This window comes from Antechinus flavipes, chromosome 2 (assembly GCF_016432865.1).
Source record: "Antechinus flavipes isolate AdamAnt ecotype Samford, QLD, Australia chromosome 2, AdamAnt_v2, whole genome shotgun sequence".
Classification (NCBI taxonomy): Eukaryota; Metazoa; Chordata; class Mammalia; order Dasyuromorphia; family Dasyuridae; genus Antechinus; species Antechinus flavipes.
The window spans coordinates 610,341,001-610,357,174 of record NC_067399.1 but is presented as its reverse complement, the minus strand read 5'-3'; the positions used below and the strand labels follow the sequence as shown (position 1 = coordinate 610,357,174).

The following is a 16,174-nucleotide window of genomic DNA, read 5'->3' as shown; positions in this document are numbered from 1 at the left end:
ATTCTGGTCTAATTTCTAGTGTGGCAGAAAATAAGGTGCTACATTCTGAAATCATTTAAGGTAAAATGATTCAAAAGAATCCCCTCAGATATGCTGGAAATGTTAAACCTGAATGACAAGTAAATGTTTCCTTTTTTTTTTTAATCCAATGCTCTTCATATCTTCATCCTCATGTCATTTGTGTGGGTCACTCTCCTGCTGTTGCACACGTATCTGTGATCAGCTAACTGAAAAGGTAATTCCTACCTACCTCTGCCATATTTTTTAGCGTCTTGTGTCTGTTTGTAGTTGGGATGTGATGGAAGAACTTTTAAATCAGGGACTAGGTCATGCAGGTCATGGACCACACACAAATGTGAAATCCTCTATCCTGGGCACTCTGTTCTTGTTATTTCCCAACAATCACAGATGCTGAGAGATTGCACTCAGCAATATCACCCCATGTGGTACTTCCCTCAATAGGGGAAATTGAGCAATGGGTAAATCCATTGGGGAACTGTCATTTCTTTTTTGGTTGTTCTTTACATTTATTTTTATACCTTTGAAAAAACTGCAGTCATCTCTTTTCAAATAAAAATAAAAATAAAAATAATTTTAGATCATTTCTTTTCTCTTCCTCCCACTAGGGAAAGGAAAAACAAAATCTTTTTAATAAATATGCACAATCAGACAAAACAAATTCCCTCACTGGCCCTGTCCAAAACATGCTGCTTATTTAGCCCATCACCTCCCCACCAGGAGATGGGTAGCATAATCATAATCATTTAAGCATAAGACTATTGTTAAAACAAAACAAAAAGCTACCACAACTTTGAAAGACTTAAGAACTCTAAACACAGTCATTTTTGATATGTTTCCAAGATAGCAAAGAAAAATAATTCTTAAAAAAGCAACCACATCTGATGATACATGACATTCCCCGCTGGGTGCCTTCTCCATCTACTGAGAAAAGTGACATTTTTCATCCTGTTCTGTAGAAGCAAAGCTGAACTTTGTGTTTGAATTAATATGTTTGTTCTACTTCTAAGTCTCTGACCCTATGAAATATCAAATAGGATAAAAAGTTAGAAAAACAAACAAACATGGTGACATCTGTAGAATGTGATCCAGTCTATTACAAGGCAGTTGACTGAGTATTGGGGGCACTAAAATTGCTTCCAGCAGAGCCCTGGCTATTATCAATAATTAGAATTCCCTTTTGTGGGATATCTTTTTTAACTGAAACTCCAAGTTTGTAAATGCCCATTTATGATTTGTACAAGATGGTGTGGTCTTGGAGTTAGGAAGATCGGGGTTCAAATTCTGCCTTTGGCAGTTACTAGCTGAGTGATTCTGGGTAAATCATAACCTCTCTGAGCCTCAGTTTTTTTATATCCATAAAATGGGGATAAAAATGCCACCTATTTCACAGGATTGTTATATAGATCGAATGAGATAATGTATATAAAGCACTTTGAAACTTTTGAGGCACTATGCAATGTGTGATATTATTGATAAACATGCTTTGGTCTGCCTTGGTGGCTAGAATGCTTCTGCTGACAATCTCAGAATCTATTCAATTATTCACAGAATTTGTTTTAAAAGAAGCTTAGCATATGCATTCGAAACCCAAATTACCATTCAAGCTTTTCCACTTTGTGGGGATTATTTTTAGGAGGAAGAAGTTGTTGATTGGTGGAGCAAATTTTATGCTTCCATCGGAGAACCTGAAAAATGTGGAGAGTACATTCAGAAGGGATATGCCAGACTAAAGGTAACTTGGGGATGACACTTGCCAACAGCCTGGGGCTTGAGGGATCATATCTGCTCTAGCAGAGATGGGCAGGTGGCTCCATCAAAATGAAGAGAATGCCCGTGCGTCTGGCCAGGAACGCAAGCAGTGAAGGCCAAATGGCGTCCAGGGTCTGGGCTGAATGGGGGCACCTTGGCAGAGAGCGCAGTCAGAAAGCTGGGACAGATTTAATAGGAAGATGATGAGTTCCATGTTGGATGTTTGAGCCAGGATATCAAAGTCAGTGGGTTTAACTGGCAGCAGGGACAGCGAGTATGCTAGTGTGCTGGTTTGTGGGCGCCAGAGAGTGGGGGATGGGGTAAACTTCTTCTAAAACTTTCCAGGGTACTGTTGAGAGAAAAGGCTAACTAATTGGCTGTTGGTTACTTTTCAGGTGTATAATTGTGAACTAGAGAATGTACCAGAGTTTAAGGGTCTGACAGACTTCTCGGATACCTTTAAGCTATACAGAGGGAAGTCTGAAGAGAATGATGATCCTTCAGTGGTAGGAGAGTTTAAGGTAAGCAAGAGGGTTAAATTGATCTTCTTTGGGTACAATGTTAGCTAACTTTAAGGCTTCTTTTTTTCCTTTTTGATGCAGAAGAAAGTACCTTACATACTTTGGGACACCTGAGTGCTTCTGTAACTAATGTCTCCTTTGTGTAGAGTTGTCAGGACATTTTACAGTTTAGTAACTGACCCCTGTGTGAACTAGATGTAATGTCAGCTGAATAAAATCTACAATTTTCAAGGGCTTTTCACAAGTTTCACTGGGTCACTGCCAGTGACTTTGCAGTAAGCTATTTAAGCGGTTGGGCTGACAGATGGGTTTGAACCAGAACTAAATTCTGGCTCTGAGCCAAGGATATTGAAAAGAGCAACTTTAATGTAAGTGACATTTTAAAAATTATTTTATGTCCTATAAATAACAAAAGCATCTGTCTACAATTATTTAAATTTTTAAAATTAATTCCAATTTTTAAAAAATATCTAAAATAGTATATTAGTTACTCTTACTATGTTCCCATGCATTCTCTTTGTTTATCCTCCCTTTCTATATCTGTGCAGAATAATCCTTTTACCTCTTGAACTGAATGGCCTTTTGCTGACTTTTTCATCATGCTTTCAATTAAAACAATTCTTATTTTTCATCCTGATTCCAAAGTAAGTGTAGGGTGGTAGCTCTTTCTCAATAGTAAACTGTGAATCATAAGACCATGGTCACTCTAGGGCTTTACTGCACCTCCTAGCTGCTTCAGTAATAATAGCAATAATTATAAACCTTTCATACTTGAGTGCATACAAGGGAGCTTCTGCAGCAGAAGTCATGTCTCTGATACATATTGATTGTGTGACCCTGGGTGAGCTCCTTACTCAACCTTCAATACCCAAGCAGCTCTCTTAGACTATAAATTGTAGAACAGAGGCAGATCTGATTCTGGGAAGTTCCCTCATTCAGAGTTCCCTACCAAATGAAATGATAGATCCAGTCTCTCCTTTCCTCCTAAATGTAAGCATATGACATATAGCATCTAGTGATGATACCCTAAATGATGATCCCTAACAAAGCCTGCCATATCTATACATTTTCTCATGATTGTGACCTGAAGATTTCCTCGGGAGATGAACCAGCGGGACCCAAATGTCGTTCTGGTTGCATTGCCAGCTCTGATCTTGTGTTTCTCTGTTTGTGGATTCCAGGGCTCCTTTCGGATCTATCCCCTGCCTGATGACCCCACCGTGCCTGCTCCTCCCAAGCAGTTTCGGGAATTACCCGACAGCATCCCCCAGGAATGCATAGTGAGGATTTATATCATTCGAGGCCTGGATCTCCAGCCTCAGGATAACAATGGCCTGGTGAGATTTTCATTTTGAAAATATCAAGAAGTCATTTTGTTACAGTTACAGTAACTGTTTAATAAAATAGTTTGTCTTTTCTTTCATGGTGTCTCCTATTTCTAAGAGGAAAGATACATTTATACACCAAAGCTGGTTCTAGAATCATACAAGATCTGAGCCAGAGGAGCCTTAAAGCTCATCTAATCTCAGAGCCATAACTAGGAAATCTTTCGCAGGCACTGTCCTAACAGCTGGACACTTGGAGCCCCGGGATGCCAGGCTCTTGTGTCCTACCCTAATTATGCTTTCATCTAGTCCGACCCTTCCTTCCTTTTATAAATGAGGAAACTGGTACCCAGAGAGATAGGACAAATTATTGAACATTATATGGCTAATTAGAGACAGAGCAAGAACTAGAACTCAGCTCTCTTAACTACCAGTCTAGTAGCTTTTCCCCTCCCCAGAGCTCCTTGAAAGATAAGGGAGTGACCCACAGGGGCTGTTTCAGCATGGTACTAAGACATTAAGATAATTCAGCCAAAACATTAGTCAAATCTTTTTTTGAATATTATATAAACAAAACAACCTGTTGATTATTTCTCATTTTAAATCAGCTCTTCTAGTATTATGCAGATAAACAGAATAACTGAGCATACCACCAAAATTAATAGAAAATATTAAATAGCATGGTATCATCCAATAACATCTCATTTATTTTTCCCAACAGTGTGATCCTTATATAAAAATATCCCTGGGTAAAAAAGTCATTGAAGATCGAGACCATTATATTCCAAATACACTCAACCCAATTTTTGGAAGGTAATGTAAGATTTCTTTAAATTTGGGAATTGATAAATGCTGCTTCTTGCTGACTTTGTTTCATTTTGTGTTATACTATTGGTGGATTAATACAATAACATTTTAGCTTTAGCATTCTCTGTCTGTCACTATAGAAGTACAAAGTCTGAGTTCCTTGAAGGCAGGAATTGCCTTTTTACCTTTTTTTTATATCCCTAGTATTAGCTTGGCCCATAGTACATGCTTAATAAATGTTTATTAACTAAGTGTTCTACAAAATGCCTGGCAGGCAAATACTGACCATGCATTATTTGTTCTTTTAGGATTTATGAGCTGAACTGCTTCTTACCTCAAGAAAAAGACTTGAAAATTTCTGTCTATGATTATGACACTCTTACTCGTGATGAAAAAGTTGGAGAAACTACTATTGATCTAGAAAATCGCTTCCTTTCCCGATTTGGCTCCAATTGTGGCATAGCAGAGCAGTATTGCATGTAAGTTTCATAACCATGAAGCACAGTTCTTTGGTTTTATTAAAAACGTTTACATCAGAAAAGGACTTACAATAGTCTTACAATCCTTCCCTGAGTCATGGTCTGATTGAGTTGAGATATCACAATGGCTGGGGTATTTTAGCAGAATTCTTTCCAAATATATCAATTATTAAGTACTTCGTATGTCTAGACTCAAAACTTCCAGCTTGTGAAAGCTGTGAATTTTTAATATAACCAGGGGAAAATTTTATCTTTTAATCTGAACAAATGAATTTTTGGAAATCATTGGAGGCTGAAGAATTACAGAATAGCTTTCAAGTTGCAATGACTATTTTAGATTCTTAAGATGCAGCATAATATAGTTAATATACTTTTGAACTTAGAGTCAAAACCTGCCTAGGACATTTAGCTGTCAGTCTAAGGGCAAATGACTAGACTCTCCAGGACTCAACCATCCTAAATTCTATTTCTTAAGTAAGGAAAAAGGCATGGTCTTTGGGAATGTTATGGGGACTTCCCATACCACAGATCCTTTATTTAATTATGTAGTCTACCTTTTTCACAGTTTCCATATATAAAAATATTATCTCAGCTCTGCTATTGAGACAACTTGGTGGTGAATTGGATAGCATGATGAACCTGAAATCAAGAAGTTCTGAATTCGAATTCTGCCTCAGACACTTTGTTGTGGGATGTTGGGCAGGTCACGACTTTTATTAACTTCAGTTTCCTAACTTATAAATGGGGATAATAATAGCTCTTATCTCCTGAGATTGGTGAAGATCAAATACAATAATAACATTTGTAAAATGCTTTGCAAGTGCTAAAAAACGATACAAATGCTAATATCTATTGACTGCCATTGCAGATAATTAAATATTTGTAAGTTTAAGAAATATCTACCAATCAAATGTTAACCCTTGGATGGATTGTATTATTCAACAGTTCTGGAGTCAATACTTGGCGAGATCAACTAAGACCAACACAACTGTTAAGCAATGTAGCCAAGTATAAAGGCTTTCCACCCCCTATTCTTTCTGAAGATGGATATAGGCTTAGATATGGAGGGCGAGAATACAGCTTGGAAGAATTTGGTAAGTTAATGCTGTGGGTTGCTCAGAGCTTAGCAAAGTGGCCATTCACTAATGTTTTCAAAAGTTAATTATATCAGAATCTAAATATGTGGCCATTTTAGCCAGAATGATTATGTGATGTTATTATAAGTATATGACATATTGTCTTTTCTTATTTTACTTTCTTTTATTTTTGACATTTTATTTGTTTATTTAGATCTTTTTAGTTTTCTGTCCTGGCCTCTTTATAGTTCCTCTCCTCACTAGCTTGATAATTATATTCTAATAGGGGAATCTTCACCTTGCTATATCTTTTCATCCTCTTAGAAGTTCAGGGTTAAGAGGATCCCAGGAGAAGGATACAACAGTAACAGAACTCTAGTAGTGATCGCCCTAACAGTGAAGAGAGAGTGACTCCCTTCTCAAGACTTTGGTACCCTGGGAAAAGTTCTAGCAATCTCTCTTTTGAGATGTTTGGATGGTTTCAGATGGGGTCATTCCAAATTTGTGGACACGTTGTCTTCCTCACCATGCTTAGGAAACAGCAGAGTCTTTTACCATGTTTATGAATTTTTTCCTAAGATAAAGATTCTTAAGTGTTAACTTCCTCATAATCTTTAATTTAACACTAATTAACTCAAGCTGCTTGTTGAAATGGAAATGAAACTTTCTGGGACGACTTGGTTGATTCCCTCTTTTGATGGTGGTCTCAATTACAGAGGCCAACAAAATTGTGCACCAACATCTGGGCCCCCCAGAGGAGCGTCTTGCTCTATATATCCTTCGGACTCAGGGACAAGTGCCTGAACACGTGGAAACACGGACTTTGTACAGCACCTTCCAGCCAAATATTTCACAGGTACAGAGAATAAATACCTCCATCCTTGAATGGTGGCCAGTACTGCACCATACAGCATCCATAGTCATGGAGAGGGGTCTGTGTCCACTGGCTTTGTATCATGTTGGGAAGAGAGGATTCTGGATGGGAAGCAGGCAGGCAGATATGATGTGTTGATGTCCTAGAACTGGAACCAGAAATGAGTGGTAGCTCCAGGACAATATCGGGCCAATGTCACGACTACTTGGTTGCTCTTTTGTTCCATTTTAAAACATCCCTTGTAGAAAAACAACTCTGAGGGCCAAAGAAATCTGTCCACAGTAATACAAAAAGATAAATAAAATTGTTCTGACCAGACCCTCTCTGATTTTTAAAAAATAAAACAAAAAATTCATAACAATAATTATTTTTCTCCTTTTGAATGACACAGGGGAAACTTCAGATGTGGGTGGATGTTTTCCCTAAAAGTTTGGGGCCACCAGGCCCTCCTTTCAATGTCACTCCCCGGAAAGCCAAAAAGTAAGTAATTCTTAGTCAGTTTTAGGATTACTTGGAGGTTGTGGGTATCTAATTGAACACAAATGAGAAAATTCCTTTAAAAAATTGTTTTTCTCTTAGGTATGTCTTGCGTGTGATCATCTGGAATACTAAAGATGTCATCCTGGATGAGAAAAGTATCACAGGAGAAGAAATGAGTGACATCTACGTGAAAGGGTAAGTGACCTGGAAATCTCTTTGAAAACATTTCATAGATATAGATGACACTTCCACACTTAGTGCCTTTTGTTTTCCCTATTGGGAAGGGATAAGAAGGGAGTAAAAGTTTATTAAATGTCTTCATTGTGCCAGGCACTAGGCTAATTTTCACAACAGCCCTGGCAGGTAAATGCTATTATTATCCTCCTTTTTACAGTGTAAGGAAACTGAGGCAGACAGAGGTTAAATGACTTGCCCGGGTTCACACAACTTATTGTTGTGGGCAGTCAAGTGGCTGGTGGATGGAAGGCCGGGCCTGGAGTCAGGAAGAACAGAGTCCAGATCTGGCCTCAGACACTGATTAGTGACCCTGGGCAAGTCACTTAACCCTGGTTGCCTCTGTTTCCTGCAAACTCCTCCAGTATCCCAAAAAGGGTCACAAAAAGTGAGACACAACTGAACAACAACAACAAAACCAGCGTCACACAGCAAGGCAGCCTCTGATATTCCTGGCTCCAGGACCCGAGCTCTCTCTGTTACCCCCCCAAGCCAACCACTCTAAACCAATGTCTCCTGAGAGAGGACTGCCAGACAGAGCACATGCTGCTGTACCCGGGAGCCAAGAATCAGAGTTGCTTGAGGTTTGGAAAGGTTGAGTGACTCATACAGTAGATAGTGACTGAGGACGTATTAGAACCCGTTTCCTGATGGCAAATCTAACATTCCGTATTTGCCCATACCGCCTCCCTTGTTTTTGTTATCAGAAGAAAAATAAAATGAGAGGAGAGACAAAAGAAAGTACAAACCCAGCTCTTATTTGTGACCAAGAACTTTTAGCATTCTAAGATCCTAAAAAAGATCCATCATTTTTATTTGGTGACTTTTTCACTTATTTTCAATGTTTTACTCTGTGGTTTGATTTGGACCTCAGTTGATCATGATGTCTATTTTTGGTTTTGCCTTTAATTTCTTTTCCCGCCCTGAGGCAATTAGGGTTAAGTGACTTGCCCAGGGTCATACAACCAGGAAGTGTCTGAGACAGATTTGAACTCAGGTCCTCCTGACTTCAGGACTGGTGCTCTATCCACTGCGCCACCTCGCTGCCCCTTTGCCTTTAATTTCTGAAATTTTTCTTTATGCAAATTTAAATAGCTATGCTTATGCTCATAGGTAAGATCATCTCTTACCATTCTTTATATATATATTGTCAAGAGAAGCTAATGAGCACAGCTATTAGCAATAGCAAAAGCTAATTTTGCACAGAAGGAACAAACCTGTGAGTTTACTTAAGCTACAAAGCTTATGCTTTGATAAGAAGTATTTCCTCATTAAATTATTGATTGCACTCAGGTCCCTGGCATGAAATGTAAGATTTGTTCAATTTTATCTATAATCTGGAAAGGTAGTTATATTTGTTAAAATATTTGTTAATGGTCATTAGTAAAATGAAGACGACAACCAATCACTGAAGTGAACATACATGTATATTCATTTGTATTAACTGTTAACAGGAGATAATTCGTGGATTTAGTCCTTTTTTGCCCATGGAAATTATATCTGTTCTTGGTACCCATTTCGTAAACTAGTTAATTGACTAATTAAAAGAAAGATGCATTCTAGATGCAAATGAGCTTCCTGGCCACTATATGTGGCTATGATGTAATATTATTAATGTATTGTCAATACTGTGACTTTTTTTAGCTTCCTTTTATATTTTCTCTTCTTCCATTAGAATATAAGCCTTTGAGGCAGGAATTATTTTCTCAAATATTTGTATCCCAACCACTTAGCACAGTGCCTTGCACATAGTAGGTACTTAATAAATGTTTATTGACTAACTGCTATGCTAGTTTCTAGGGAAGATCCAATGATAAGTAAGACATGGTCCTGTTTGTCAAGGAACTGGCAATCTTGGGTGTTGGGACAAAGATAAATAGAATATCTGTACAGAAAAATATGATTTAGAATTTGGGGAAGGGGAGGAGACTTATCATGTAATGTGTGAAGGACCCACCTGCTGGGGAAATTCCTTCCACTGAAGAAATTGGCAAATCATCTGGAACCCTAAAGAATTATTTGGGATCACTCAGATTAAATGGCTAGTCTATTAGTCTGTAAGCCTCTTCTAAGCAAGGATTTTTTGTTTTTCTTTATATTCTCAGCTTAGCAAGTGCCTGGTACTTAGTAGGCTCTTAATAAATGCTTGTTGACTTGTTCACTGACTATGGCCCCCAGGTAGTATGTGAAGCACATGAAAATAATAAGTAGTTTCTGTCAGATACTCCTATGCTTCCATTGCTTATTTTTTCACTGCTGATTCAATAAATCAAAGCTAATTGAGAATTGCATACTAGTTGTTTTGATTTTGTGTACAAATTCCAGTCTTCTATTGTGTAACCATAGTTAAAATATGCAGCAATTTCCTTCAGCAGTTACTGGAGTACCCATATTCTTTCTGTCCATTACTTTCAGCTGGATTCCTGGAAATGAAGAAAATAAGCAGAAGACAGATGTCCATTATAGGTCACTGGATGGTGAAGGGAATTTTAACTGGAGATTTGTTTTCCCTTTTGAATACCTACCTGCTGAACAACTCTGTATTGTTTCTAAAAAAGTAAGTTTGAAAACATTCCACAATTTGTTGAGAAAGGACTTTGTGGCTTAAGTAACTGTGGACTAGGAAGGCTCTTTGAAACCAGAGGATCAAAGGATTTCAATCTGTAAGGAACCTTAAAGATGGTATCATTAGTTCAAGCTCTTTCTTTTTTTATAATAGTTTGGGGACCTGGGTTCTGACAGTGTCTAGTTCCACTTTTTACTGCCTACATTACTTTAAGCCAGTGCCATACCAATCAAACTACCAAAAACTTACTTTATAAAGCTAGAAAAAATAACAACAGAATTCATCTATAAGAACAAAAGGTCAAGAATATCAAGGAAATTAATGAGACAAAAATGTGTAGGAAGGTGTAATTGTATTACAAGTAGTAATCATCAAAACCATCTAGTACTAGTGGATCAATGAAATAGATAAGGTACACAAGACACAATGCTGAATAATCATAATAATCTAGTGTTTGATAAACCAAAAGATCCCAGCCTTTGGGGTAAGAACTCACTATTTGAACAAAAATACTGTAAAAAGTAGGGGGGAAAAAAGATTGCTAGGTATAGCCATAATTGTATACCAAAGTAGGTATAGAACACCATTTTACACTCTGTACCAAGATAAGGTCAAAATGGATACATGATTTAGATATAAAGGGTGATACCATAAGCAAATTAAGAGAGAAAGGAAGATCTTGTCAAATCTATGGAGGAGAGAATTTAGGACCAAATAGAGATAGAGAGTATATAATGAGATATAAAATGGATAACTTTGATTATATTAAATTCAAAAGGTTTTGCACAAAAAACACCCAAAGCAACCAAGATTAGAAGGAAAGCAGAAATTCCTTCTTGTGATGGACTTGTGATGGAAAGTGCCATCCATATCCAGAGAGGGAACTGAATGTGGATTAAAGCACAGTATTTTCATCTTCTTTGTTGTAGTTTGTTTTTTCTTTGTTTTTTTTTTTCTTTCTCTTGTTTTTCTAAATAATCTCATACTAAAGAATGATTGGGTGAAACAGCAAATCATAGACATAATTAATAACTTCACCCAAGAAAACGATAATAATGAGACATCATACCAAAATGTATGGGATGCAGCCAAAGCGGTAATAAGGGGAAATTTCATATCTCTAGAGGCCTATTTGCATAAAATAGAGAAAGAGAAGGTCAATGAATTGGGTTTGCAATTAAAAATGCTAGAAAAGGAACAAATTAAAAACCCCCAGTCAAACACTAAACTTGAAATTCTAAAAGTAAAAGGTGAGATCAACAAAATTGAAAGTAAAAAAACTATTGAATTGATTAATAAAACTAAGAGTTGGTTCTATGAAAAAACCAACAAAATAGACAAACCCTTAGTAAATCTGATTAAAAAAAGGAAAGAGGAAAATCTTTCTCTTGTTTTTTCCCTTTTGCTCTGATTTTTCTTATGCAGCGTGATGAATATAGAAATATGTTTAAAAGAATTACACATGTTTAACCTATATCAAATCACTTGCTGTCTTGGGGAGAGGAGGAAAGAGGGAAAAAATTCAAAACACAAGATTTTGCAAAAATGAATGTTAAAAACGATCTTTGCATATATTTGGAAGAATAAAAATACTGTTAAAATTGTTTTTAAAAAGAAGAAAAAGTAGAAAGCTTCCATCCATGAGAACTAGGATTTGAACCCAGGACCCCTGACTTGGAGTCAGGCTCTCTTTCCACTACTCCATGCTATCTTCTCAGGACCCTTCCAGGTCTAACCTTGGATGATTCTCTGAGAGAGGAATTTTTAACTCCATAGTGACATCATTTTGGTCCTCTTCCAGCATGAAGGACAACGACCAACTGACCTTTATTTCCCTAATTTGTAGCTTGTACCTTATGATTCCCTTCCACTGGGGATGGGGGAAAAGAAAAAGAATAAATAGGGGGCAGCCAGGTAATGGAAAATTCAGCTGGTTGGGAGCCTGGATGATTTCTTGGTTTTAATTCCTGCCTCTGTTTTCACTCTAGGAGCATTTCTGGAGTATTGATCAGACTGAATTTCGAGTTCCTCCCAGACTCATCATTCAGATATGGGATAATGACAAATTTTCTTTAGATGACTATTTGGGTACGTCTTCTAAGTTGTCCCCGCCTGTTATAATGTGGGCTCCTTGAAACGAGGGACTGCTGTCTTGCTTCTAGTGGAACCCCCATGATTAACACTGTGCTGGGCACATAGTAATGGCTATTCAATCATTCCAGTTTTGTTTGACTCTCCATGACCTCATTTGGAGTTTTATTGTCAGAGATACAGGAGTGGTTTGCCACTTTCTTCTCCAGCTCATTTTACAGATGAGGAAACAGAATTAAGTGACTTGCCCAGAATCATATAGCTTGTAAGTATCTGAAGCCTAATTTGAATTTAGTCTTTCTGACTCCAGGTTCTACTCACTCTGCCACGGGGCTGCCCAGGGTACAAGTCTAATAACTACTTTTCACTTTCCGTGCCGCCTTTTCAGCACAATGCAGAGGAAGCACTAAATTTCAGCTTTCACTTGTGTTATCCTCTGGTATTTCCTGATAGTATGAAGGTAGAACCGGCTTCTCAGAGGCTGTGCCAGGGCTTAGCAGATTCTGCCAGGTCAGCCAAGTAGGAGAGGACTTGAGAACAACACAATCAGACTCTGAGATTGTCATCTAGCCAATAGCCTTGCTCAGTTCTGGAGGCTCAGCCTCACAATGCTGATGACTTTTATTTTTTTGGCCACAGTGGCTCAAGATTATCTGCTTAGTGAAGAGTGACATTAATGACATCATAGATTTTTAAAGTGTTTTTGGTTAAGGGAATAAGCATTTATTTAATGTTCACCACGTCTCAGGCACTACACCAAACACTTCTTACAAATATTCTCTTATTTGATCTTCACAATAGCCCTGCCAGCTAAGTGCTATTATCTCCATTTTTCAGTTGAGAAAACTGAAGTAAAGATAGGTGAAGTGACTCGTGTAGAACCATGGAGCTAGTAGGTGGCTGAGGCTAGATTTGAACTCAGGTGTCCTCAATTCCAGCCCAGCGCTGTATCCACAACACTATTATAACTATCATCTGCTTCTGTGATGTAGTATTAGTGCTACGTAGCAATACACTCCTCAGACACATTCATCCTGGAAGAATAATAATCCTGAAAAATAAAAATAGGTTCATAAAGGATTTATTCAAATCCCTGGGTAATTGATACTTTTGTGGGGGGGGGGGGTGTCCAGACATGATTTTATCATTACAGGAAAATCTTGGGATAGGAACTTCCTCCAGGGATGTAGAAGGGAAACTCATCGTCTTATTGAGTTGACTGAAACCTTGAGAGTTTAAACCATTCACCTGTGGCTTCACAATGTCTGTCAGAGGCTGGGTTTAACCTAGATCTTTAATTCTGAGATCAGTCCTCCAGCTGCTCACGGTCTCTCAGAGCTGTGAGAGACTTATTAAGGGGAGGTTTTGAGTTGTCATCACATAAAATAATTACCAAAGTCTACCATAGTATATCCTTTAGAATACTGGCTCACAAAACTATTTGTTCTTATCTTTATGAAATTCAAAAATAGTTTAAAAAAAAGAAAAAGAAAAAATTTTCATAAACTGCCAAATGGGGTCACAGGTCCAACTGAAGGTGACAGTTCCTTTCTCTTAAAAAAAAAAAAAAAAAAAGAAAGTGGGGGGGGGGGGGATGGACATGGCACCATGGATGGATTGACAAGCATAAGAAGAATCATTATAAAACTGAGGTACCCAAAGGGACATATTTCAGAATATAAAATATGCATCTTTGCCTCTGATAAACAGGCATATTCTTATTCTTAGTCTTAGTAGGAATTGGAGTAGTGAATATTCATTCTTAATCTAATACTCGGAGGAATTTATGGTTGGGTGTCTCTTGGGGGGTGAGCTGCAGATGCCCTCACACAGGCAAATGACCTCTCCATTGAGGGCAACACAAACTGTGTGCCCAGTCCAAGGGCACTCAACCCAATAGAGCTTTTGTCTGCAGATGTTCATTTGTCTGAGACCCATAAAGCAAAGAATCATAAAATCTTAAGGACGTTAGAGGTCAACCAGTTCAACCGCTGCCTAAATCATTGCTTCTATGCCTGGAAATGTAAGAACCATGCTTCCCTAGGTGACAAATTGACTAATAGACAGCTAAATCAATGAGACCTCCCATTTTGCATCATATCTATAAAGAACTCAAGAAATTTACAAGTGTCCTATTATCTTCTTTTGCCTTCATCCACTTAAGATTCAACTCTGTGTCTCAGCAGTTCATTTATAAACAAAGTTTAGCATTTTAAATTTTCTTTTTCTTCTTCATTTTTTGCTTTGTTTCTAGGCTTTCTGGAACTTGATTTACATAACACAATTATTCCTGCAAAGTCATCAGAAAAGTGCAAATTGGACATGATTCCAGACTACAAGACAATCAGCCCCCACAAATCAAAAATAGCCTCACTCTTTGAACAGAAGTCCATGAAAGGATGGTGGCCATGCTATGCAGAAAAGGATGGCACACGTGTGATGACTGTATGAGTATTTCTTGGTTGGGAATAATTCGTTCTATTTTTTATTTATATTTCTGTCCTTTATAAAGGGGTTTGGGGCTCAGAGTTATAGTGAATCAGAAGAAAAGAAAGTATTTACCTGGGAGGAACTGTGCTTTTGGAAATCAAAGCAATAAAAGGCCACGGGATTGGTGCCAGCTACGTGAAAAGTTAGGAGTTAAATGTAGCATAGTACGTCGTCACAGGATTTCATCATGGGAAAACTGACTATTCATTAATCTAATGAATGGACTAGTGACTCCAGTGAAATGGATCACAAAATCCATTCTGCTAGTCTCAGAACTATCTGATTGGAAAAGTTCTACAGCTATTCCAAAAATGTATAAACGTGCACACACACACACACACACACACACACACACCAGTTTCCTTATCTGCTAAATGACCTGGCAAAGGAAATGTGATTCAGTATCTTTGCCAAGCAAATCCCCCCAAAGAGGGTCATGACATGTGAGACGTGATTGTAACAACTGAACAACATTACTAATTATTAATTATAATATTATAATCCTGGACACACAAGTTGAGGGAGGTAGCTTTCTTTATTGATACCATGTGCCAGAAAAGCCAGAAGAGATCTTTAACATAGCTGTAGCTTTTTCTACTCACAATCCCTTTTTGCCTGAGACATTTTTACATGACCCTAGTTATATAGATATACAAATCAAACGTTTGCTGATAATAAATCATAAATTTGCAACTCCCACATCAGTTACACGATCCCTTATGGGGTCACAAACCACAGTTTAAGAAACTTTGTGCTAGCTATCTCATTTTATGGATAGAGACAGACTTCGAGACTTTTAAGTGACTTTTTTTTCATGGCTAGTTAGAAGCAAGACCAGACTCCTTCTTGTATCTTTAACTGGTTAAGTCTGGTCTATACTTCTGTCTTCTGACTAGATCATACCACAAAAAGACAAAACACACATATATTTTGGAAATAAGAAAGTCACAAAGGAAGCTATGGTTAGAAGGACAAGATATGGGTGTTTGGGGTCAGGAAGAAAAGCAGGTAAAAGAAGAGTGGATAAGAAAGAATACAAGAAGCAGACAGGAATTGACTTCCCACAAGAAAATATGACAAAAGTTGTTAAGTAAAATTTTAGTTGATCTAAAGATCATTTTAAAAGTAATAAAAATCAGTTAGAAAATTTTTTTTCAACTTCATAGAAATGTCTTTAAATATCTGATGTCATGTGTTTAACATGTTTTGATTTACTAAAGGGTAAAGTGGAGATGACTCTGGAAGTCCTCAATGAGAAAGAGGTTGATGAGAGACCGGCTGGGAAAGGAAGGGATGAGCCCAATATGAACCCCAAGCTAGAGCCCCCAAAGTAAGCTGTTCTCTTTGTTCTTAATTGTCTTTATGGGATCCCAACCTGCCTAAGAATTGGAAAACTCTTGTTGACAAATTGCCAAATCGAATGAATTATCTGCCATTCTAATTAATTTGCTAGGAGGGACA

At 37.7% G+C, this 16,174-nt stretch overlaps 1 protein-coding gene across 2 annotated transcripts in view; it reads left to right on the top strand.

The window, feature by feature from the left end:
- The window catches only part of MYOF (myoferlin), a 161,159-nt gene that overhangs the window by 143,619 nt on the left and 1,366 nt on the right, over positions 1–16,174 (top strand). For both annotated transcript variants that reach the window (XM_051981667.1, XM_051981666.1), the window contains 14 exons: positions 224–235; positions 1,655–1,753; positions 2,166–2,291; positions 3,473–3,628; positions 4,338–4,429; positions 4,732–4,902; positions 5,848–5,996; positions 6,695–6,834; positions 7,244–7,332; positions 7,432–7,527; positions 9,982–10,123; positions 12,121–12,220; positions 14,478–14,668; positions 15,934–16,043. In XM_051981667.1, coding sequence (XP_051837627.1) covers positions 224–235; positions 1,655–1,753; positions 2,166–2,291; positions 3,473–3,628; positions 4,338–4,429; positions 4,732–4,902; positions 5,848–5,996; positions 6,695–6,834; positions 7,244–7,332; positions 7,432–7,527; positions 9,982–10,123; positions 12,121–12,220; positions 14,478–14,668; positions 15,934–16,043 — 1,673 coding nt within the window. The remainder of the gene's footprint in view (positions 1–223; positions 236–1,654; positions 1,754–2,165; positions 2,292–3,472; positions 3,629–4,337; positions 4,430–4,731; positions 4,903–5,847; positions 5,997–6,694; positions 6,835–7,243; positions 7,333–7,431; positions 7,528–9,981; positions 10,124–12,120; positions 12,221–14,477; positions 14,669–15,933; positions 16,044–16,174) is intronic.